The sequence below is a fragment of the Hyla sarda genome, chromosome 3 (assembly GCF_029499605.1).
Source record: "Hyla sarda isolate aHylSar1 chromosome 3, aHylSar1.hap1, whole genome shotgun sequence".
Classification (NCBI taxonomy): Eukaryota; Metazoa; Chordata; class Amphibia; order Anura; family Hylidae; genus Hyla; species Hyla sarda.
Window position 1 is genome coordinate 336,269,137 of NC_079191.1, and position 25,803 is coordinate 336,294,939.

General features: G+C 40.4%; 1 protein-coding gene across 7 annotated transcripts in view; it reads left to right on the plus strand.

Moving 5' to 3' along the window:
• The window catches only part of UTRN (utrophin), a 702,825-nt gene that overhangs the window by 306,639 nt on the left and 370,383 nt on the right, over window positions 1-25,803 (plus strand). For all 7 annotated transcript variants that reach the window (XM_056567370.1, XM_056567374.1, XM_056567371.1 and 4 more), the window contains 2 exons: window positions 720-874; window positions 19,666-19,855. In XM_056567370.1, the coding sequence (XP_056423345.1) occupies window positions 720-874; window positions 19,666-19,855 (345 nt within the window). The remainder of the gene's footprint in view (window positions 1-719; window positions 875-19,665; window positions 19,856-25,803) is intronic.

A 25,803-nucleotide genomic window follows, 5' to 3' on the forward strand; every position in this document is an offset into this window, starting at 1 on the left:
TTAATGACCCCTAACAGACACACTAACCTCAGTTGTTTATAATTCTGGCATCAGTAAATGTGTAGCTTTTTCTGAGAAGTTCTTTATAATTCTAATGTCAAATACCTTAGGCAAGTATGGAAATAGACACTATAACTGAGTATGATGGGAGGAGTTGTCTTCAAGAGGTGACAACTCTTTGTCATGTGACAATCACTGATTCCTTTGTCATGTGACAATCGCTGATTCCTTTGTCATGTGACAATCGCTGATTCCTTTGTCATGTGACAACCGCTGATTCCTTTGTCATGTGACAACCGCTGATTCCTTTGTCATGTGACAACCACGGATTCCTTTGTCATGTGACAACCACTGATTCCTTTGTCATGTGACAACCACTGATTCCTTTGTCATGTGACAACCACTGATTCCTTTGTCATGTGACAACCACTGATTCCTTTGTCATGTGACAACCACTGATTCCTTTGTCATGTGACAACCACTGATTACTTTGTCATGTGACAATCACTGATTCCTTTGTCATGTGGCAATCACTGATTCCTTTGTCATGTGGCAACCACTGATTCCTTTGTCATGTGACAATCACTGATTCCTTTGTCATGTGACAACCACTAATTCCTTTGTCATGTGACAACCACTGATTCCTTTGTCATGTGACAACCACTGATTCACTGACCTTTCCTTTCTAATTGTTTTAAAATGACATTTATTTTTCTTAGGTAATAGTGCAAGACCTGCACAAAGGGGAGATTGTCATGGACACATTCAATGACCTCTCAAACAAGCTCCTTCGTGACTACAACTCTGACGACACAAGGAAAGTTAAGGAGGCCAGTGATCTCTTATACATGAACTGGGTGAACATGAACAAGAGGTGAGTACTTCTTATATAGTTCAACAGTACAAAAACTCAATTTAACACCGCAACATGGTACAATCTTGAGGATACCAATAAAGACAAGTATCAGAAATTACAACATTACACACTCAATATTCGACAGGAGTAGGGAGGGCCCTGCTCGCGATAACTTACAGTCTGAGAAACGGGGTTCAGACAAAAGGTCACCAACCAACCAAAGTGCTTAAAGAGAACCAATCACTAAGTGGAGCTGAAAATATTATTATTTCAATTAATTGCTTGCATAAATTGCTTGTATAAAATTAGAAAAAAAAACTAAATGTAATCAATAATAAAAAAAAATTATAATTTGTGTTTTTATTAAAGCATGTGCAGAATTTTTCAGAAAAGTACAGTGCGAAGCAACCCTCCTGGAAGTTTTCTGCATGCCCCTGGAAACACAGCTCTGCCCCTCTCCCCACACACAGAGCGTCTCTGTCATTGGGGTAGAAAAGCCGATGCTGCTGACAGGGCGCCCTGCATGCTGGGCAAGAAAGCTTTGAGCTCCTCTACATGTTTATGCTGGGAAACAGCAGTAAATGAGGGGCTGGAGGGTCAGACAGCATGTTGAACAATAGTAAATCTGTTCCGTTGCCTGAGTTATCTGATACTGATCATGAGTTACAACATTTTTTTTAGTCTAGAGCTGCATTTAGATTTATGTTTGCTTCTGAGCTGAAATCTCTCGCCATACTCTGCTCCTTGCTTGCTCAGCATGTCCATGAGCTGGCTCTTGTGATTGACATTAAAAGAAGAGTCCACATGAATCTGCTTTATAGCCGATCTACTTTGTAGCAGAGTTGTTAGGGATTTGTCTGTCCATAAGCTGCTGACTATTTTCAACTAGAAAGAAAGCTCAATCCAACTCTAAGCTATAAAATCTGCAGAAAATCAGGATCTGTGTATATTATATACTGTAGATTCATTGTAGGTTATTTACTGTACAATAGATCGCAAAGGTGAACATAGGTCTGAAATAGCCACATATATTTATGGCATGCTGATACACAAGTTTGATGGGTGATTAAAGATGGGTACCATGCCCTTCAGTTCTTTTCAGCAGGGCTTGGTTTGATTCAGGAGAAAACCGCTTATTGTAACCAGTTTTCACTTCATTTTAAGGCCTCATTCACATTGCAGTTGGACTCCGCTATTCAGAATTCCGTCTGCAATTCTGTCAGAACATGAGTTTAGCAGAGAAAAAAATAGTGCATGCAGAAAGAAAGAGCGAATGGACCCTGAACGGGACGGAAGAAGCTGTCAATGTGAACTAAGCCTAAAGTGTGGCATCCAAGCATTAAAGGGTTACTTTGCCTCTAGACATCTTATCCCCTATCCAAAGGATAGGGGATAAGATGTCTGCAGGGTCCGGCCCCCTCCCATAGGCTTGTATTGAGGGGGCGGGTGTGATGTCACAAGGGGGCGGGGCCGTGACATCACGATACTCTGCAATCTTCGCTCTGTGCAGCTGATGACAAGCGGGTGCTGCAGGAGAGATTGAGGGGGTCCCCAGCGGTGGGACCGGTCCCGCCGTGATCAGACAGTTTATCCCCTATTTTTTGGATAGGGGATAAGATGTCTAGAGGTAGAGTCTCCCTTTTAAGATCCTTACAACAAGCTGTTTTAGGTTTATAATATCATACAGTCGTGGCCGTAAATGTTGCCCCCCCCCCTTAAATTTTTAAAGAAAATAAAGTATTTCTCACAGAAAAGGATTGCAGTAACACATGTTTTGCTATACACGTTTATTCCCTTTGTGTGTATTGGAACTAAACCAAAAAAGGAGGTAAAAAATTGGACATAGTATCACATCAAACTCCAAAAATGGGCTGGACAAAATTATTGGCACCCATAATTTAATATTTGGTTGCACACCCTTTGGAAAAAATAACTGAAATCAGTCGCTTCCTATAACCATCAATAAGCTTCTTACACCTTCCAGACGGAATGTTGGACCACTCTTCCTTTGCAAACTGCTCCAGGTCTCTCGTATTGGAAGGGCGCCTTTTCCCAACAGCAATTTTAAGATCTCTCCACAGGTGTTCAATGGGATTTATATCTGGACTCATTGCTGCCACTTCAGAACTCTCCAGCACTTTTGTTGCCATCAATTTATGGGTGCTTTGTGACGTATGTTTGGGGTCATTGTCCTACTGGAAGACCCAAGATCTCGGATACAAACTCAGCTTTCTGACACTGGGCTGTACCCAAAATTCATTGGTAATCCTCAGATTTCATGATGCCTTGCACACATTCTAGGCACCCAGTGCCAGAGGCAGAAAAACAGCCCCAAAACATAATTGAACCTCCATCATATTTCACTCTAGGTACTGTGTACTTTTCTTTGTAGGCCTCATTCAATTTTTGGTAAACAGTAGAATGATGTGCTTTACCAAAAAGCTCTATCTTGGTCTCATCTGTCCACAAGACGTTTTCCCAGAAGGATTTTGGCTTACTCAAGTTCATTTTGGCAAAATGTAGTCTTATTTTTACATGTCTCTGTGTCAGCAGTGGGGTCCTCCTGTTTCATGCTATAGCATTTCATTTCATTTAAATGTCGACGTATAGTTCGTGTTTACACTGATGCTCCCTGAGCCTGCAGGACAGCTTGAATATCTTTGGAACTTGTTTGAGGCTGCTTATCCACCATCCAGCCTATCCTGCATTGACACCTTCTATCAATTTTTCTCTTCTGTCCAAGCCCAGGGAGATTGGCTACAGTGCCATGGGTTGCAAACTTCTTGATAATGTTGCGCACTGTGGACAAAGGCAAATCTCTGGAGATGGACTTGTAACCTTGAGATTGTTGATATTTTTCCACAATTTTGGTTCTCAAGTCCTCATACAGTTCTCTTCTCCTCTTTCTGTTGTCCATGTTTAGTGTGGCACACACAGACACACAATGCAAAGACTACGTGAACTTCTCTCCTTTATATCTGCTTTCAGGTTTGATTTTTATATTGCCCACACCTTTTACTTGCCACAGGTGAGTTTAAAGGAGCATCACATGCTTGAAACAATCTTATTCATCCACAATTTTCAAAGGGTGCCAATAATTTTGTCCAGCCCATTTTTGGAGTTTGATGTGACATTATGTCCAGTTTGCTTTTTTTCCCCTCCCTTTTTTGGTTTAGTTCCAATACACACAAAGGGAATTAACATGTGTGTAGCAAAACATGTGTTACTGCAATCCTTTTCTGTGAGAAATACTTCATTTTCTTGAAAAAGTTCAGGGGTGCCAACAATTACAGCCATGACTGTATGTATGTAATAGGAAAAAGCTTAACCTACTTCCCACCTTCTTCTTTTGACCTACATTTCATATGGGAAAAATCATTAATAGGATCTCAGTAAATACATTTATTATTATTATTTATTTATTTATTTTTTTAAATCAAGCTTTATTAGTTCGCAATGTCTAAAACTGTGTCTGAGGCTTCATGGCAAGATGAATGCATTTCTATTTGAAAATGTCTATTGTGTGTATGGTTGAGGAATAAAACCCATAACTTTCCCGGTCTATGTCACTGTGCTGTCACTCACTGGCAGATTGAAAGAACTAGTATGAATAACATTTATGCTATGCTAAGATTAAAACTTAGCTTGTACAGGGCCTAGTGCCTTATTATTAAAGGGAACTTCTTATCACTTTTATGCTGCTTAAAAAGCCTCTCCTCAGCCTCTCCCCATATACCCAAAGAAGGAGAGATCTATCAATTTAGGCTGGAGGAATGGGGTAGAAACCACTGGGGATTGCTCCAATTACTCATTGTTCAGGGTTGTTCAACTATTTAGATTTATCCCTATCTACAGGATAAATGTATGATTACTAAGGTTCTAACTGCTGGGGCCCCCTATGGGGTCTTACGTCTGGAATGAAGCACATGCCCCTTCGAGTGTCTGGGGAGCTGCTGGAGATAACCAAGCTCTACACAGCCTGAGCTGCTAACAACATGTCAAGAACTTTACAGCAGCCACATGTACCTTGGGAACCTGTAGTCTTAAGCTGACTTATTGATTGACTTTATAGGAAAATATTGAGGCATGCGCAATGGGCTGTGTAGAGGTCAGCGTACAGGGAGGATAAGAAAAGTTCTGACCATTCTCTGTTGTGAATGGTGTTTCTATTTTATGTACTGGTTAGAGATGAGCGAACTTACAGTAAATTTGATTTGTCACGAACTTCTCGGCTCGACAGTTGATGACTTATCCTGCGTAAATTAGTTCATCCTTCAGGTGCTCCGGTGGGCTGGAAAAGGTGGATACAGTCCTAGGAAAGAGTCTCCTAGGACTGTATCCACTTTTTCCAGCCCATCAGAGCACCTGAAAGCTGAACTCATTTATGCAGGAAAAGTCATCAACTGTCGAGCCAAGAAGTTCGTGACGAATCAAATTTACTGTAAGTTCGCTCATCTCTAGTACTGGTGTCACCTTTCACTGTAATCCTGTCCTGTTATAATAGGTGAAAGAAGACTGCTGAAATGTTTTCTCTACAGAATAGGATGTGTCAGCTTATTATTAGACTTATTTTGAGTGACAAGAGTAAAAGAAATAAAAAGATCAGAAAATGTCTTAAAAATATGTTTACATTTAATTTGTAATTGTAAGCATTACGCAAGTTTAGTATCTTTCTAACTAAGCTCCACATAGTGAGGAACATATAAGTAGATGCATTCTGGCGCCTGCCTCAAGTTTTACTATTTTCCATCCCTCTTAGAAGTCTTCATAGTATAGAGGGACTGAAAAGGAGTCTTTCTCATGGTCAAGATGCGTTTTGGGCTTATACTCTTACAGTAATCCAAATTTCTGTTACAAATCCTTTATTTTCCAATGACTGAGCTTTTGTGTTTTTTCAAAGTTGTAGATTTGGAGAACCGGACGTTTCTCTTAAGTTATGGTGAAGGGAAGTCTATGGTCTCAGAAACTTACAGGGCCTTCTTGATTGGAGGGTTGTAATAAAGGTTTGGGAAGGCCTGCAATAGGACTCATCTTTGTGAGCACTTTTTTGGCATGGTAGGCCAATTGTTTAGTGGCACCTTGGTGAAAGAAAGCAAGGAAGTTCGGTAATAAAAAGCAAAAGTTTGGAATTGTGCAAAAACTTACCTTGTAAGACACTTTTTTTACACTAGTGTTTTGGTTGTTGTTTATAATCAAGTTACAATGTATTGTCATATACAACATTTAGAACTGGATCTGTCAGGTTCCACTGTAGATTTGAAATAAAAAATTGCACTGTGTACATCACTATTCTCCCTGTCAGATGTTGGAATCTGTGACAAAAGCTGTGACTGTACCCTCTGATGTCTTTGTAAACAGCCATCACGCCCCCTCCCATAGACAAGAATGGAGGGGGGGTGGTGTGACGTCATGAGGGGGTGTGTCCTTACGTCACGTCTCCAGTTACGGAAAGATAGAGCTTTCTGAGACTGGATACGCAGCCCCACATAGAATGCCGGTCCAGTGGCAGGCCCCCTGCAATCAGACATCTATCCTTTGGATAGGGGATAAAATGTCTTTGGCCAAATAACCCCTTTAAAGACTGTCCTCACCTAGTGCTGTTCACAGTGCTGGAGTTTGTTTCAATGTACCATTTTTGGATATTCAGGCTTCCGTACCTGAATGTGGCAGCACAAATCTCATTCAAACACAAAGTATATTAGAAATGTGCAGAACCTTCCATTATAGAACCATAAAGCTCCATTCACATCAGGCCGGACAATCCCTTGAATCTTTCATAAGTTGTTTGCCGGTTTAGTAATCTCTGTGATGTTTCTTTGAGTATCTTCCAATAAGAAGTCGAATGTATAAACTAATGTACTGGACTTACCTTGCTGAGCGGAGTGAAATGAAATGAAGAGCTAATATTTGTTTAATATTGGTGTGAATGAAGAGGTTGACATATTGTCTGTCACATAGAGGATGAAATCTAATTGTTTAACATGGTTCATATTCTGCTGTGTTTTCTTATATGTAGTTTATTCCTCGGAATGATTTGCTTGTGCTGAATTTGGGGACAATCATTCTAATTTACTATTATTGGGACATGTACAGAATAAGGAAAACTAAGTTGTAAAATAATTGTTAAAGAACCACTGAAAAGGAAAATCAACATTTAAACAGAATAAAGCAATATGGAGACCAAACACTTGGGCAACAGCTGCAGTCTCCTGTATAATGTCCCACTCTACAGCGTGGCGTGCGCTTCACCGCTACAATCTGAAACACAGTATCAGTGTGTGGTGCTCACTCATAAGAAGCAATTCAGAAAGTATATTCCATGGAAGATATGAAGAGAGAGAGGGCACTCACCCAAATTCTGATGAATCAAGTGGATTTATTCATAGCAGACAGTGCGGAGTGTAGGACATACACAGGACGGGCAGCATCAACAGGTGAACAAAAGCAATAGTACTATTTTGCGTCGAGGCGCAAAATGGTACAGTAAAAATTTAAAAAGTATCATAAAATATCATAAAATCAGATTATTTTACTGCCACTTATAGGGAATAAAAATACATAAATATATCATATACATTGACCCCCCGATCTACGATGGCCCCGACATATGATGAAATCGACATACGATGGCCTCTCAGAGGCCATCGCATGTCGATGTCAGCATCGACATACGATGCTTTTTTATGTCGGGGCCATCGCATTAAGTGCTATCCGGCAGCGCCAAATGCTTAAGCTGCTGCCGGATAGCAGCTTAATGTTCCCCGTGTAGTGCGGTAAGTATTACTTACCCCTCCACGATGCTCCGGGGTGCCCTCCGGGTCCAGCGCTGGTCTTCCGGTGTCTTCTCGGCCCTCTCCGATGACGTCAATACGCTGCTGCGCACGTCATCCAATAGGAATGGCGTAGGCAGCGGCGTAATGACGTCGCTACGCAGGCCCAGTAAGGCCTTGCGGAAGAAAGCAGAGGACCGGAGAAGACAGCAGAGAACCGGAGAAGACAGCGGAGGACCGGAGAATACAGCGGAGAGCCCAGCGGAGGCCCGGGGACACCATCTCGAGCGGCGGGAACAGGTGAGTACAGCTTCCTATACTTTACATTGCACGAATCCCTCAACATACGATGGATTCGACAAACGATGGCTCGTTTGGAACGAATTACAATCGTATGTTGAGGGACCACTGTAATATCATTAGTATTAGGTGAGTTCAGTATACTGTATTAGTCCTGGTTTGTCATTGTCCTTATCAGGGAAAAGAAACTTAGCATATGCATCTTTCCCCTGATAAGGACATTCACACATAAGGATCCTACTAGAGAATGATTACCCTTTCTTTTCACTACAATTTTCTCTGAGGTTGTATACGGTACACAACCTTTTTACCAGTTCTCATTTGTTTCTCTCTCCATATTGGCGATCTACCTAACCACCTTTACTATGTTAAAGGGGTACTCCGACCCTAAAACATCTTATCCCCTATCCAAAGGATAGGGGATAATATGTCTGACCGCGGGGGTCCCGTTGCTGGGGACCCCCACAATCTTGCATAGCAGGGGCGGGGCTGACATCACACGGGGGTGGAGTCGGGATGTCACAATACTCCGGCCCCCGTGGTCGGCACCTGGCAGTTTTTGAGCTGGCAGCGCGGCGTGCAGCTAAAAGCGGTGGGTGCCAAAATGCAAGATAGCGGGGGTCCCCAGCGGCGGGAGAAAAGCAAGTTCTGGGAATAGGAGCAAAATATATCAAAACAAATACAGATGGCTAGAATGAATTATTGGGGCATATTGGGGCAATTTCTGAAAAAAAATGGTATAGGAAGTAGGGTGACCACATTTCCTAACTGCCATTCAGGGACACTTACTTTCACAAGTGCATTTCGTCAAACTTATACTTGAGACTGGCAAAAATGACGGCGTCGTGGAACATTTTTTCCTAAAACGCTATGTTGACAACTGGGTGTTGACACTGAGAATGGCAACACCCGATGGTCAATCGATTACAAAAAGATAAATAAATAAAAAAAATATATAAAAAAAGGAAAATACTGAGGAAATGCAAAATACAGAAAATATATTCCAGAATTATATTTACTAAAAACAGCCGAAAGATAGGACAGGTCCCCTACGCTAAATACTGTTTCTCTAAATCAGTGTTTCCCAACCAGGGTGCCCCCAGCTGTTGCAAAACTACATCTCCCAGCATGCCCGGACAGCCGAAGGCTGTCCGGGCATGCTGGGAGATGTAGTTTTGCAACAGCTGGAGGCACCCTGGTTGGGAAACACTGCTCTAGATCATACATAAAACTGAATTCACAAGCCAATATCCATGACCGGAGGAGAGACTTGTCCGTTTCCATCTCCCCATAGAGTCATAGTGACCTAGCCCACTTACTTATGTGTAGTACATAAACTATTATAACAGAGTCCTGTTACCTTGTCATTTCTAACGCCACATTTACCGTGATGTTGGTGACTGCTCGGTATTATTAAAGGGGTTATCCAGGAAAAAAACTTTTTTTTTATATATATCAACTGGCTCCAGAAAGTTAAACAGATTTGTAAATTACTTTGATTAAAAAATCTTAATCCTTTCAGTACTTATGAGCTTCTGAAGTTAAGGTTGTTCTTTTTTGTCTAAGTGCTCTCTGATGACACCTGTCTCGGGAACCGCCCAGTTTAGAAGAGGTTTGCTATGGGAATTTGCTTCTAAACTGGGCGTTTCCCGGGACACGTGTCATCAGAGATTAATTAGACAGAAAAGAACAACCTTAACTTCAGAAGCTCATAAGTACTGAAAGCATTAAGATTTTTTAATAGAAGTAATTTACAAATCTGTTTAACTTTCTGGAACCAGTTGATGTATAAAAAAAAGTTTTTTCCTGGAATACCCCTTTAAGGCACTGTCTGCAGTGTCACCTTTAGTACAGCCAGGAATGACAGGCAGGGTCACAGTGACCACAGGGCACAACCACCAGTGCAGCTTTGGGCTACAGACGACTGCAGTGACTGGCCATCCCAGATGTTAAGTTGCAGTAAGTACCTGTTCACACAGACATGAGGGAGCAGTCCCATTAATATGCACTAATGACACATCACAAATGAATGCAGCTCTAGGATCACACAGGCCAGATGGGAGCTGCAGCCCCGCCACCCCGGCTCATCATACCCACCACACACACTATAACACACGATCATGTCACTGTGTCTGTGCCCAGGCAGGGGACGTGTGCCATCTGACTGCCCCTCACACACTCACTGCGCAGGTTGCCGAACGGCTCGGAGTGGCTGGCTCCCCCCTGACTTGCAGGCCATGATTGCACAGAGATCCCCGCACCAGCTGACGTCACCGTCGTCACGTGACTCGGCCGCACACACTGGACAGTACTATGCGATGCCGATCTGATTCGGCGATCGCATAGTATAAGGAATCTGTCACAGCACAGCAGCACGGTCGACTCGGCGGACGGCGGCTCACGGGCTCAGATCATTCCGGGACACTGCATTGTTCCGAAATGAGGGTGACCGCGATACCGGGACAGACTCTCCAAATGTGGGACTGTCCCGGGCGATCCAGGACACGTGGTCACCCTAATAGGAAGCCCCTTTCTTTCTTTGCACCTTTTCTGACAGTCAGAATAAGAATTAGGGTAAATTCACTGTAATCCATCTGCATTGAAGTTTCTGAAATTGTTCCCAGTGAGAAGGTTTTCGAGAAATCTTTTTCCCTGTTGAGAATAGGAGTTGATTTCTTTAGCTAATTGCAAACTACAGAACAACTTAAAGGGGTACTCCCGTCGAAAAGTTTTCTTTAAAAATCAACTGGTGCCAGAAAGTTAAACAGATTTTTAAATTACTTCTATTAAAAAGTCTTAATCCTTTCAGTACTTTTTAGGGGCTATATACTACAGAGGAAATGCTTTTCTTTTTAGATTTCTCTGATGTCATGACCACAGTGCTCTCTGCTGACCTCTGTTGTCCATTTTAGGAACTGTCCAGAGCAGGAGAAAATCCCCATAGCAAACATATGCTGCTCTGGACAGTTCCTAAAATGGACAGCAGAGGTTAGCAGAGAGCACTGTGGTCATGACATCACAGAAATCTAAAAAGAAAAGCATTTCCTTTGTACTATATTGCCCCTAAAAAGTACTGGAAGGATTAACATTTTTTAATAGAAGTAATTTAGAAATCTTTTTAATTTTCTGGCACCAGTTGATTTAAAAAAAAAAAAAAAAAAGTTTTCCATGGGAGTACCCCTTTAAAGCCTCTGGCTTGTGCATGCATATATGAGCCTTTTTCTTTCTATTAGCCAAGTCCAACAGCTCAGTAAGGCCTGTAAGTAGTAAGTACTTTCCCTTTAAAACATTTCTAGTCCTGTTTCTGTATTTGTTTTTAGAAATGTAAATGACAAAGGGGTTCTATTTTTTTTTCCTTAAAGGGGTTATCCAGGAAAAAAACTTTTTTTTTGTATATATCAACTGGCTCCAGAAAGATAAACAGATTTGTAAATTACTTCTATTAAAAAAATCTTAATCCTTTCAGTACTTATGAGCTGCTGAAGTTGAATTGTTCTTTTCTGTCTAAGTGCTCTCTGATGACACGTGTCTCGGGAACTGTCCAGAGTAGAAGCAAATCCCCATAGCAAACCTCTTCTACTCTCTGCAGTTCCCGAGGCAAGCAGAGGTGTCAGCAGAGAGCACTGTTGCCAGACAGAAAACAACAACTCAACTTCAGCAACTGATAATTATTGAAAGGATTAAGATTTTTTAATAGAAGTAATTTACAAATCTGTTTAACCTTCTGGAACCAGTTGATATAAAAAAAAAAATTCCTGGAATACCCCTTTAACATTGAACAATTTAATAAATTCTTTCCTCGATTTGATTTGGTAAAACAGATACCATGAATTAAAGTAAATTAGGGAGCTTTATCCAAACCTGTCCAGAGGAAAAGTTGCCCAGTTGCCCATAACAACCAATCAGATCGCTTCTTTCATTTTGCAGAAGCCTTGTTAAAAATGAAAGAAGCGATCTGATTGGTTGCTATAGGCAACTAAGCAATTTTTCCTCTGCACAGGTTTTGATAAATCTCCCCCATTGTCTTTTTCACTTTTATGAAGTTTGTTTTCTAAAGCCATCTATTAAATGTTTTGTGTCATATCTGTGATTTGTATATTTACTATCAAGAAAAAGCTGGGTGACAAACTGTGGGGATTCCATCATTTTTGACAGGCGTTTTACAATTTAAAGGAGTATTCTGGTGTGACAACATTTTTATGTGTTGCTGATACTGGTGTAAAAATATAAAAGTGACACCTACCTTAGGTCTCCTGCAGCTCCTATATGAGAACCTTTTAGTGCTCTGCGTCCCACTGCACCTCCCTGCTTTTCAGACAACACATTGTAGTGAGATATGCCCCTATTGGCCAGGGACGCAGCAGTGTCCCTTATTGGGCACTGATTGGCTGACAGGGCAATTCCTGCTAAAACATCTTGACCCTGATTTACTAAGAGTAGAGTGTTGTTTATTTTATGTTTTTTAATTCATGACAGGTATTTTTCCACGGAATTTACTAATGTTTCCTTAATTTTTCACTTTTCCTTACATTTTGCTTTTTTTTTTAACAACTGCTCTGAGCTGTGGGGTTTTCGAGAGCTCAAATATAACGCATTTTGCGTGGAAACATTAGTAAATATATTGGGATTTTTTTTTTATGTCAGGGACACGCCCCTTTTATAAAGTGGCCATGCTCTCTTTCCCAGACGGCCGCCTCTTTTTCGGGTTTTGTAAGTGAAATGGAGAGTTAGTCAGGTTGTTTGAATTTTTGGTGCAAATTCTGGCGCAGATACAATTTTGGAGCACAACCTGGCAAAACATGTCAGGTGTAAAATAGTAAATCAGGGCCCTTGTGTCAAAAGAAGGAAGAGAGCAGCAGGAGACCAGGTGGAGCAGGAATGGGGGCTGTGGGTGACAAAATAAGTATCCAAAAAATTGTGTTTTACCCCTTTAAATGACATAACTGCAGAAGTCTTAAACACCTTCATTAGTAGATGACAAGAAAGGATATATTATCATAAAATTGACCACGCCATTTGTTCGGTGAGTTATTTTCCCTTTCTAATAGAATTCATCATTATTTATCCTCCTTCATTGGGCACAATGTAGTTAAAGGGGTATTCCAGGCAAAAAAAACATTTTTTTATATATCAACTGGCTCTGGAAAGTTAAACAGATTTGTAAATTACTTCTATTAAAAGATCTTAATCCTTGCAATAGTTATTAGCTTCTGAAGTTTTCTGTCTAACTGCTCAATGATGATGTCACGTCCCGGGAGCTGTGCATGATGGGAGAATATCCCCATAGGAACTGCACAGCTCCCGGGACGTGAGTCATCAGAAAGCAGTTAGACAGAAAACAGCAACTCAACTTCAGAAGCTAATAACTATTGGAAGGATTAAGATTTTTTAATAGAAGTAATTTACAAATCTGTTTAACTTTCCGGAGCCAGTTGATATATAAAAAAAATGTTTTTGCCTGGAATACCCCTTTAAGGTTTGTGCGGTGCCATTCTATGTATTATCCCATATGTCTTCCCATAGCTGCAAGTGATATAATAACACAGTGTTTCTGCAGATATTTGACTGACATTAATATTTCACTGATATAGAAGAGATTAAACAACATAAGACATTACAGTGTGACAGACAATCGCTTCTCTCTACCATTTCTTTGATCTCTCAAGAGCTCAGTGCAGGTATAAATACAGAATTGGGTTTCTATAGATCGTTGCTCTGTGTTGCGGGGGTCGTCTTTCTCAGAAATGCTGACTGACATGTCATTATTGCTTGTATAATAGAAATGGATTAGAATATTGGGAAAACAAACAATACTGTTTACCCTGTGAGTAAAGGGAAGACCCATGATTGAGATCTTTTTACAATGACATTAGGGAATCAGCCGTTCTCTCATATAAAGTTATTGTCTGAACTCCTCCCTTTTACAGTAACAACCCAGAATCCAGCCAGTAATTTATAGATGGACGCCTCAAAGAAGCTTTCCAATCTATTTATAGGCCCATATAGGCGAAATTAGTCAAAGAAAAGCACTGCTAATATTATATTTATTATTCTTATTATTAACCCCTTAGCAACATCTGACATAAATGTCTGTCCTATTGCCTTGGTACTTTACGCATCAGAACGTAATTTACATTCTAAGGAGCATTCCGTCTATGAAGCGAACGCAGGAGCTTAGCTCGTTTCATAGGTGGCAGCCGGGACCGCGGCGCCAATGACGGATCTAAGGGATCATGCTAATGCCCACCATTAATCCATTCAGATGCTATGATCTGTGATACTGATCACAATATCAAAAGCAGTTGCGGTGCTTGTATTCACTCATCGGACCACAATCGGGGGGGGGGGGGGGGGGGGGGGGGTTTGATGAGTGAAAAATGCATCCGTAGCTCTCCTCACCTGCTTCCTGCCGCACTAGGGATCTTCTTGTATAGTCTTCCAACAGAGGCAGATTATACAAATAGATTGCTGATATCACTGATAAATGCTATGTCAATGCATAATACATGTATAATAATAGCAATCAAAAGGTAGCTTTAAATTGTGCCCTGTGGGAACTTAAACATTTTTAAATTAAAAGTACCAAAAGTTTTTTTTTTTAAATGTGAATAAGCCCCTCCCCCAATAAAACTTTAAAGATATTATCCAGAATAAAAAAAATAATGCATGAACTATTTCTCCCATTATTAATAACGGGCTATAACGGGTTAAAAAGGATAATGTAAAAATCCCATTGACTATAATGTGATTTTCTAACGGCCGTAAAGGATTTTGTAACTGCAGTTTTACAGCTGATTTTCAGGCAGAACTTCGAACGGATCTAATAACGGATCTAAACAGAGTAATTTTCTAGTGTGAAAGAAGTCTTATAGGAATTATAATAATAATCATCATTGAAATTGCTTCCTCCAGTTCAAAATGGATTAAAGCAAAATGCTCCTTAAAGGGGTACTCCACCCCTAGACATCTTATTGCCTATCCAAAGTATAAGGCATAAGATGTCTGATCGCAGATGTCCCACCTCTGGGACCCCCGACAAGACCCCCCCCCAGCAATCAGCGTGCAGAAACCCAGCGTTCTGAACATTATGTTCATAATGCTGGTTTCGGGCCACTATGGTCATGACATCATGCCGCCGCACCCCCATAGACATGAATGTAGGGGGTGTGGCATGACTTCATAAGGTGGCATGGCGTGGCGTCATGACCACGGCCACCCAAACCCAGCATTCTAAACATAATGTTGAGAACGTCAGGTGCGTGCACAGTGATCTTGGGGTTCCCAGCAGCCAGACCCCTGCGATCATACATCTTATCCCCTATACTTTGGATAAGGGATAAGTTGTCTAGGGCGATTACCCCTTTAACCCCTTTAATGACATGTACGTCCTTGTGCCCTGGTACTTAATGCACCAGGACATACATTTACATCCTGTACATGACCGCGAGCATCGGAGTGGTGCTTGTGTAATGTGCGGCAGGTCCCAGCTGCTATCAGCAGCCAGGGACCCGCCGGTAATGGCGGATGGAGGTCCCCTCACCTGCCTCCGTCCGTCTCCTGGAGTCTTCTGCTCTAGTCTGAGATTGAGCAGACCAGAGCAGAAGATCACCGATAACACTGATCAGTGCTATGCCCTATGTATAGCACTGAACAGTATTAGCAATCAAGTGATTGCTAAAGATAGTCCTCTATGGGGACTATTAAAAGGTAAAAAAAAAAGTTAAAACAATGTAAAAAATAAAAAAGGGAAAATGTTAATGATACCGTATGGTGAACGGCGTAAATGTAAAGAAAAAAGTCCAAAATGTCTGCTTTTTTACCACACAATATTACCCCAAAAATGTATTAAAAGTTTCATATATGCAAATGGGGTATCAAAAAATAGTACAGATCACAGTGCAAAAAATTAGCTCTCATACCGCCACTTATACGGAATAATGGAAAAGTTATAGGTCGTCAAAATGGAGGGAATTTAAACTCACTAATTTGGTTAAAAGGTTTAAGATATTTTTAAAGCGGTAGAATAATAGAAAAGTATGCACTCATGGATATCATTTTAATCGTATTGACCCACAGAATAAAGAAAACATGTCATTATTACCGTAAATTGTACAGCATGAAAACAAAACCTTGCAAAATTTGCAAAATTGTGGTTTTCTTTTCAATTTCCCCACACAAATAGTATTTTTTTAATTTTGCCATAAATTTTATAGTAAAATGAGTGATGTCATTACAAAGGATAACTGGCCGCGCAAAAAAACAAGCCCTCATACTAGTCTGTGGATGAAAATATAAAAGATTTATGATTTTTAGAAGGCGAGGAGGAAGAAACGAAAATGCTAAAGTAAAATTGGCTGGGTCCTTAAGGCCAAAATGGGCTGTGTCCTTAAGGGGTTAAGGGTGCATTCACATGTGTGTATTTTCTGCTGCACATCTGCAGATTTGCTATAGCAGATTTTGCTGCCCAATAAAGTCAATGTGCAGCAAATCTACAGCAGATCTGCAGCAAAAGTATGCACATGTGAGCATACTCTTAGGATTCTCTCACAAAAATTTTGATTTCTATGGTTATTGCTTAGAAACCAACAGTAGCACCCACAGAGTGATACTCTACGCTGTGTTGGCTACTAAAATATCTAGTCATGTTCTAAGGCTCTTGCATGAGTCAAAAATTGACTTGCAGAAATGCTACCTCCAAAATGTTGACCCGTAAAGCAAGTTCTATTCTTTCTAAGAGAGCAAGAGAGCTCATTTGCATATAATATTTCCCAAAATTCCCAGTGGAATATGAATGGCCTATAAGTTTCCACATTCCTTTTGGTGCTCTTCTCAAGGAGATACATTACCCTTTAAGTCCTTAGACGATATAACAACTACTTGACTTGGCTGCACGGCTAACCTGAAATTCTTCTGGTGACATGATTTAAGCATAGGATGGGGCATGTCTCCAAGCTAATGCTATCTGTCTTCAGAAGTTTATTATCTCAGCAGGCTCCTGCAAGATGGAAAAACATTATATTACTGTACATTAAGGTACCTTCGCTACATAGAGGAAATGCCAGAGGTCAAATGAAGGATGTTAAGGACAAAATACATGGTCTTTGTGTCTAAAGCTTTGAGGAATGATTCAATACTGATGACAAATCTAGAATTCTATCTTCGGAAAAATTTTGAGTGGCTTGAATGGCCGCATTGCTCAAAGCCATCAGTGAGTCACTTAATTGAATAAAATCCTGATCAAAAAGAACATATGAATGCTGCTTTGTGTAGGAGAAATTGCTTGAAGAAAGTCAACATGCTTTCTCATAGCAAACATGAAGTGATTGAAACATCTGATAATATTATCAATTATTAAGTAACAGATGGTGGCGTATAATGAAACATTTACTTCTGTGTTGCCAATTATCCTTGAAACTATTTCTACATTCAGAAAAGATAAAGAAGCCAGTCATGTTCTACTTTTGTGATATCACAGTGCTTCACAGATTATGTCCTGTCCATGGAAATAGAGTATATATGTATCTTGTTGCCATGACTTCATATGATTGGAATATAGAGCACATGTAGTTCTTTGCAATTCTTTGAAAAATTGGAATAGTAATGGAGGACACTACCAGTAACGGAGGACACTACCAGTAATGGAGTACAAGTAATGGAGGACACTACAAGTAATGGAGGACATTACAAGTAATGAAGGACACTACAAGTAATGGAGGACACTACCAGTAATGGAGGACACTATCAGTAATGGAGTACAAGTAATGGAGGACACTACAAGTAATGGAGGACATTACAAGTAATGAAGGACACTACAAGTAATGGAGGACACTACAAGTAATGGAGGACACTACCAGTAATGGAGGACACTACCAGTAATGGAGGACACTACCAGTAATGTAGGACACTACCAGTAATGGAGGACACTACCAGTAATGGAGGACACTACTAGTATTTGAGGACACTACAGGTAAAAAAGGACACTACAAGTAATGGAGGACACTATCAGTAATGAAGGTCACTACCAGTAATGGAGGACACTATCAGTAATGAAGGACACTATCAGTAATGAAGGACACTATCAGTAATGAAGGACACTATCAGTAATGGAGGACACTGCCAGTAATGGAGGACACTATCAGTAATGAAGGACACTACCAGTAATGAAGGACACTATCAGTAATGGAGGACACTGCCAGTAATGGAGGACACTACCAGTAATGAAGGACACTATCAGTAATGGAGGACACTGCCAGTAATGGAGGACACTATCAGTAATGAAGGACACTACCAGTAATGGAGGACACTACTAGTAATGGAGGACACTACAAGTAAAAAAGGACACTACAAGTAATGGAGGACACTATCAGTAATGAAGGACACTACCAGTAATGGAGGACACTATCTGTAATTGAGGACATTGACAGTAATGGAGGACACTACCAGTAATGAAGGACACTATCAGTAATGGAGGACACTGCCTGTAATGGAGGACACTACCAGTAATGAAGGACACTATCAGTAATGGAGTACACTATCAGTAATGGAGGACACAACCAATAATGAAGGACAGTACCAGTAATGAAGGACACTGGCAGTAATGGAGGACACTGCCAGTAATGAATGGCAGTACCAGTAATGGAGGACACTGCCAGTAATGAATGGCAGTACCAGTAATGGAGGACACTACCAGTAATTAAGGACACTACAAGTAATGGAGGACACTATAAGTAATGGAGGACACTGACAGTAATGGAGGACACAACCAGTAATGAAGGACAGTACCCGTAATGGAGGACAGTACCAGTAATGAAGGTCACTACCAGTAATGGAGGACACTGCCAGTAATGAAGGATACTACCAGTAATGCAGGACACTACCAGTAATGGAGGACACAACCAGTAATGAAGGACAGTACCAGTAATAGAGGACACTACCAGTACTGGAGGACACTGCCAGTAATGCAGGATACTACCAGTAATGCAGGACACTACCATTAATGGAGGACACTACCAATAAAGGAGGGTACTACCAGGATTATTTTATCAACTTTTGCCATAAGTACCATTATAATTATTTTATTGCAAGGCATAACAAATCCTATGAAAGTTCTTTATATCCCGGCCTCATACCCCATCATCAAATTCTGTCCTAATATCTTTTTCTCATATCCTGACTTCATATCCCAGCATCATATCCTGTCCTCAGGTAGGGCTCAAGCTGTGATGAAGAGATAGTAGTTGAAGGTCCTGTGATGAGGGTGTATCAGACGAAAATTGTGTTTTCGGCCTTGAAAAAAAAAAAGGACCAAAATAAAAGGGGTGTGGCTTGCAAGCTGGACCGACACACTCACCAGAGATGCAGAGTGGTACCCATGGAGTAGGGCACTGAAAGTCCCATAGACTTTTATGGGACTTTAGACAACACCCTGACCCTCGCAAATAGGTGTGGGTAAGGGTTCATTTCCCAATCCTATATTTTTAGTTGGCATATAAGTAACATGTGTACCATGTACCAAGGTTCATCGAAATACCTTCACCCATTTGGAAGCAATGTTGGAACATATACAAGTACTTACATACATTGGGTTTTATCTACTATATATATATATATATATATATATATATATATATATATATATATATATATTCCGAACAGGTAACATCTCTTCTATGTCTATGTACTTTGTATAGTTGGATGTTTTATCCAATTCTTAGTTTTTTCTTATCTCTGCTCTTTTAGGGTTGGCGACCGACAGAGCGTACTGGAGAAGGAGCTAAAGAATTTCCAGGTTTTGGTCAAAGATCATGAGAACTTCATGAAGTGGATCCAAGAAGCTGAGACCACTGTGAATGTTCTCACGGACGCATCGCAACGCGAGGGTGTCCAGCAAGATGTCACCCGCTTACGACAGCTCAAAATGCAGCTACAGGTAGGGCCCGCTATGGGAAATGAAGGCCATTCTTTTCTTGGGAAGAGATGTGTTGTTTACTATTTTGTCAAGATATATTTTATGTATAATCTAAGGTGAAACCTCTATAGCAGTGGTCTCCAAACCATGGACCTCTAGCTGTTGCAAAACTACAACTCCCAGCATGCCCGGACAGCCGTTGGCTGTCCGAGCCTGCTGGAAGTTGTAGTTTACAGCAGCTGGAGGTCCACAGTTTGGAGACCAGTGCTCTATAGTTTTTTTTTTTTTATATATAGTTTTATGTCATTTCTAGAGATGAGCGAACTTACAGTAAATTCGATTCGTCACGAACTTCTCGGCTCGGCAGTTGATGACTTTTCCTGCATAAATTAGTTCAGCTTTCCGGTGCTCCGATGGGCTGGAAAAGATGGATACAGTCCTAGGAGACTCTTTCCTAGGACTGTATTCACCTTTTCCAGCCCACCGGAGCACCTGAAGGCTGAACTAATTTACGCAGGATAAGTCATCAACTGCCGAGCCGAGAAGTTTGTGACGAATCAAATTTACTGTAAGTTCGCTCATCTCTAGTCATTTCTTCTCAAACTGTATAATGAGATTTCGTCTGCAATCTTCAATACTCTATTAATAAAATAGCTAAATTCTGATGCACACATTATGGAGGTTCAGCTGTGAAACAAACGGGTTTCTTTATTATGCCTTCTGTAGATTTCCTCGGGGAGAGGAATCAGTATGTGTCGGAAAATATTGCATTTGTTTTGTGCTGAAGTATCCTGGCGAACCATCTATCCAGCAATAGCTATCAATAATAATAGAAAAAAAATATCTGTTTCTTTTACCTTGTAAAGATGATGTCGTGGGTGGCAAAACATTGATCAGTGGCTTCTGATCGATAGCTTTCTGCAAGCGCATCTGTTTGTTGGACAAATGCCCCCTGTATTGTATTGATTCACTCTATGGGCTCATTCACACTTCCATGTTATGGATCTGTATTAGTGTATCAGTTCAGTTATTTGTTCTTGAAGAAACAGCAGCGATACATGTAAATGTTTTATTCACATTTCTGGTATTTATGCATTTTTTAATGTACATGGGTTGTTTTTTGTAATGCATTGCATGTTCCTATGGATCCTTATTGGTGCTAAATTTAGGCCATAGAGGTCTTTGGGTTAAATGTAAAAACACACTTTCAGTGATTGCATAAGGCACATGTTCATATTTGTTCCACCTTGTTACATCCATATTTCAGCAACATTGCAAAAACAGCAAAAACAATATGTTAAAGGGAACCTGTTATCCGGGGAGTAGTTATAGGGGGTGGGTAGCAGTCACATCAGGGCCCTGTTGCCTAAGGGGGCCCTGAAGCAAATCTAACCCACAAGAGACCAGTATAATAATTGGCACATGGGGCCCTATTTGCAAATTTAGCATTGGGCCACAGAAGCTATAATTTACATCTAAGCTGTCATCAGATTTGACAATATATAACCATTGGCAACAGGTTATATAGGGTAAAATCAGCTTGTTCACATATCTAGAAGTCTTCGGGACTGGCAGCGATCCTGGAAAAAATAGGTTTTAAAGTTTTCCCTCGCTGTATGTAAATTAGGAGTATGTAGTCCAAGGGATGTAGTCATTGTAGCTTCAGGCTGTATTCATGCCTACCCCGGCGTGATTGACAGCCTGGGCACCTCTCACGTCACCGGTTTTTCTCCAGTTTTCCCTCATACAGACTCCATTTCAAATTTCTGGTTGTCCCAGAGCTAGAGGGTGGAGACTATCTACTATGATGGCTCCCATACACTACATAGAACAGGAGTGGGGATGTGCTCCCCTATATCTCTATAATTCACTTCAGCAGGAAGGACATTATACGGCAGTACTAAGCAGTTTAAGGTGTGAATCCAGAGGGGAGAAATAAAAGACTTACTATAAGCTCCTGCAGCTTTTCTGTGTCTTTTTTAATTCTGTCCCTTTCCAGCCACTTATGCCTCTGCCCTCATTTTCATAGATTTGTATGGGCAGCTGATACCTGATACTTCAGTAAGCCAACAGTCCGAGTAGTCTGCACCAGAGTACTCCTTTAAACAGTGTGTTTGTGTTTGACAGAGCAGTAAAGAAGTCTGATAACTTGAGGAAGATATTTGACAAAGTTTCTAAATATTTGCTTGTAGTATTGATCAATGCAATGTTTGTTAAAACATTAGTCACCATTTAAGCAATGTTGGGATTCTTTTTTATCAGACTTTACTTTTGGATCATCAGCTTTTATATTATTTTTACTTTTTACTACTCGTATGTGTAACTATGTTAAAACATGTTTCCTGTTTGAAAATAACAAAACATCTGAAATAAAATCAATTTTTTTGTAATCTTAGGTTATTATTTACACAACAATTTTTCATTTTTTGGTACATACTCTACTCCCCCTCCCATAGACTTGCATTGAGGGGGCATGGCCGTGACTTCACAAGCGGGGTGTAACAGTGACGTCATGAGCCTTTGCCCCGCATCGCTAGTCAAGAAGTTTGCTCCATGCACCGGATGTCTGGGCTGCTGCAGCCAAAATTGCAGGGGTCCCCCGTGATCAGACATCTTGTCTTGGGACGGAGTACCCCTTTAAAGTTTCTCTAATCTATTTGCTCTTTTTTGCCATCATCAAAAGCAAAGTTCTGGACCATTACCCAAATGTCAAAGTCCATTCAGGCAATCTTGCAAACTAAGTATCCTATCAATAGTATAAATAGAGTATTATCACTATTACAGTTATACAGATGTAACAACTTTTTATTTGCGCATATAGTGGCTTTGGCATTAAGCTATAAATGCAGAATTTTTATGATTATGTTATAGCTTAGAAGGAAATAAAATGACTTTATTGTACGTGATGAGAAAGCTATTTCTATTAAATGTATCCACTGTATCTAATATGCTTTATGTGTTTAGCGATGGTACAAATAAGACTTTGTCACACTGAAGGATCGGGGATACTGAGATAATCGCTGAAATAGCAATCACCTAATTTAAGTTAGTAAAATGGCTTTATTTGCTGCCATGCAGATCAGTCTGTAGTCATCTAGCTGCTTCTGCATTGCCTGCTGGTATATTACAAGTCATTCACAGAGTCTTATTACTGGGGGTTTTAAGGGGTTGCCCCAAGATTAAAATGTGAAAGTATTAAAAATAAATAATGTTTTTACAACTCAGTGTATTTATTAAAAAAGGAGCTGTAAAAATAATTTATCAGGAAACAGTACAGAGATCTCTCCCATGATATTTGTATACCCAGGACTGTATATATAATAGGGATGTAAGAAAAAATCGATTCGCGTGATTATCGAAATTTTTTGTTCCGCTATACTGAATCGATTTTAAAATTCTGAGAATCGATTTTTTTTATAAATTATTATAATTAATATTTACTGTATTTCACTCACTGAGTCACTGTCCTATTTGTCTGTCTTTTTTTTTTTTATAACACTTAAACTCCTGACCACTAGTTGGCAGTGTACCTGTTATCAGCTCTGTGCCACTCGCAGGCTGCTACCGCGAGACTACAGACTCAGAACAACAGGAAGGAGAACGTACGCACTCACAGGACAACTCTCGCGGGACCTTGTTCTTTCTCAGCTAGGATAAGTTTTCCCAAGCTTTTAATAGGGAATATCGCGATATATCGTGATATATCGCCAACATGACACATGACAGTATCGCGATATATTGCGATATATCGAATCGCCACCCTGGTATCGCGAATCGAATCGCCAAATTATTGGCGATTCACACCCCTAATATATAACAAGGAGGCATCCTCTACGTCCAAAGGAAAGAATATTCTACACCAGCACAGATGGGGTTCTTTTTTGTAAGAGCAGTAAGGCTATGGAAGTGGTCATGGGGAACCCAATAAGAGTTCAAAAGGGGCCGGTAAGCATTTCTGGAGAGTATAACATTACAGGCTATGGATACTAGATTTATAGGGACAGAATGTTGATTCAGGGATTTATTTTGATAAATATTTGGACTTGGGAAGGAATTATTCCCCCTGGTATGGAGCAATTGACATCAGCCTCATGAGGGTTTATTGCCTTTCTCTTGATCAGCTTAGAAGGGACAAAGTAAGGATATAGATTGAACTTGATGGACTCTTATCTTTTCTAAACCTCATGAAATATGTAACTATGTAGCAAGCCATCCTTAGTCTTTGGTGTTTGACTGTTGTCTGTGGCTTCATCCTATTGTGTTTTTTTTTTCTTTTCTGATGATCATGCACAGGTCATCCCTGCTTAGAGTCCATCTCTGCTGTCTCCTTCTCTCTGTTCAGTGAAACAGCACCTTCATATTACGATTTCCCATTTTCGATATTTGAAACTTGCAAGACCATGCAAGCCTGGTAAAATGCATTATGTCTATTCCTGAGGGGAATAAACAACCTATAAGGGGTGACCCCCTTATGGGGACAACCCTCACTAGAACCCTCCCTATAAAATATTTACTTTATTTGGTATTAATTAAAATATATGACCCCAAAAAGAAAAGTTAAAATCTGCAGTGGTAGGGGAATATTTATGGTCTGGTGTAAAGGAATTCACACACTAGTGCCAGTAGCCTCGCAACCCTTGACAAAGGTGATTCGTCACCGAAACGTCGGGAAGGCCTACGATCTAAGTTTTAGTTAGCGTGGTATAGGGGAATTCTAGTAACAAAGGAGTGAGGGACAGCTGTGCACTAGTGGACACTGGAATTACCAGTGGTCCACAGAGTGGAATCAAATATATGCGCAGCTGCCCCGAACACCCCCTAGTGTGTGAATTCTTTTACACCTGACCATAAATATTCCCCTACCACTGCAGATTTTAACTTTTCTTTTTGGGGTCATATATTTTAATTAATACCAAATAAAGTAAATATTTTATAGGGAAGGTTCTAGTGAGGGTTGTCCCCATAAGGGGGTCACCCCTTATAGGTTGTTTATTGCCAATTTTGCCCTCAACACTCTCAGGGACATTTTTTTGAGTATTGACCATATATTCCTGAGGGGTGCAGAACATGTCATAGATTTAAAAATACAAGTGAGTTTATTTTAGAATTGCCTGGAATTTAAAATGCAATCTAATTTGCAGGCCTCATGTTAATAAGCAGAAGGAGCTGAGCAGATTGATATATAGTTTCATGAGAAAAGTTCTGTGATAATTTATTTATGCAAACAGCTCATAGTCACTGATTAGGACCGCCTACTTGACCATGTAGCACTGAATGAGCAGAGATTTACATGAATAAATAGCAAGTTATTCTGAATCTTTTTTCATAAAACTATATTTGAGTCTGCTCAGCTTCTCCTGCTTTATATAATGATGCCTACAGATCAGACTGCATTTCCAATGGGACAGGTTCCCTTTAATAGGGCATTGTCAGATTCAAAAACTTTTTATATGTTGTTCATTATGGCAAAACTTTAACCTTTCTAACATACTTTTGAAAAATATCAAATTTTATAGACTACTAGGGGTCCCCATACTACCTAGAACATGGTCCTGTCTGGCTTCAGCATCATCTTTGTCCCACTTGAACTACAGGCTGGAACAAAGTCCAGTAAAAGACTGTGAGACTAGTACTCTTCTGTGCTCACCCCTGTCCTATAGGATTGCAGAATGAAAACAGACAGAAGGGGTTTACAGAGCAGCCTGTAGTGATTGGATGAAGAGACCCAGCACAGTACAGCAGACACAAGGAGGGAGTGAATGCATGGTGAGTGAGGGCGGGCTCAGTGCTTACCTCAGACATGCTCCTTTTTGAGAAGTGGATATCATAATGAGTGAGCAGCTGAACAGAGGGATTTGTGAGCCAAATAGAGAAAGCACATAAAAAAGACATCTGCATGACCTAGTGAGTTACATATATAAGTATACATTTTTCAGTGATATGATAGGTACGCTGAAGATCATTTTAGA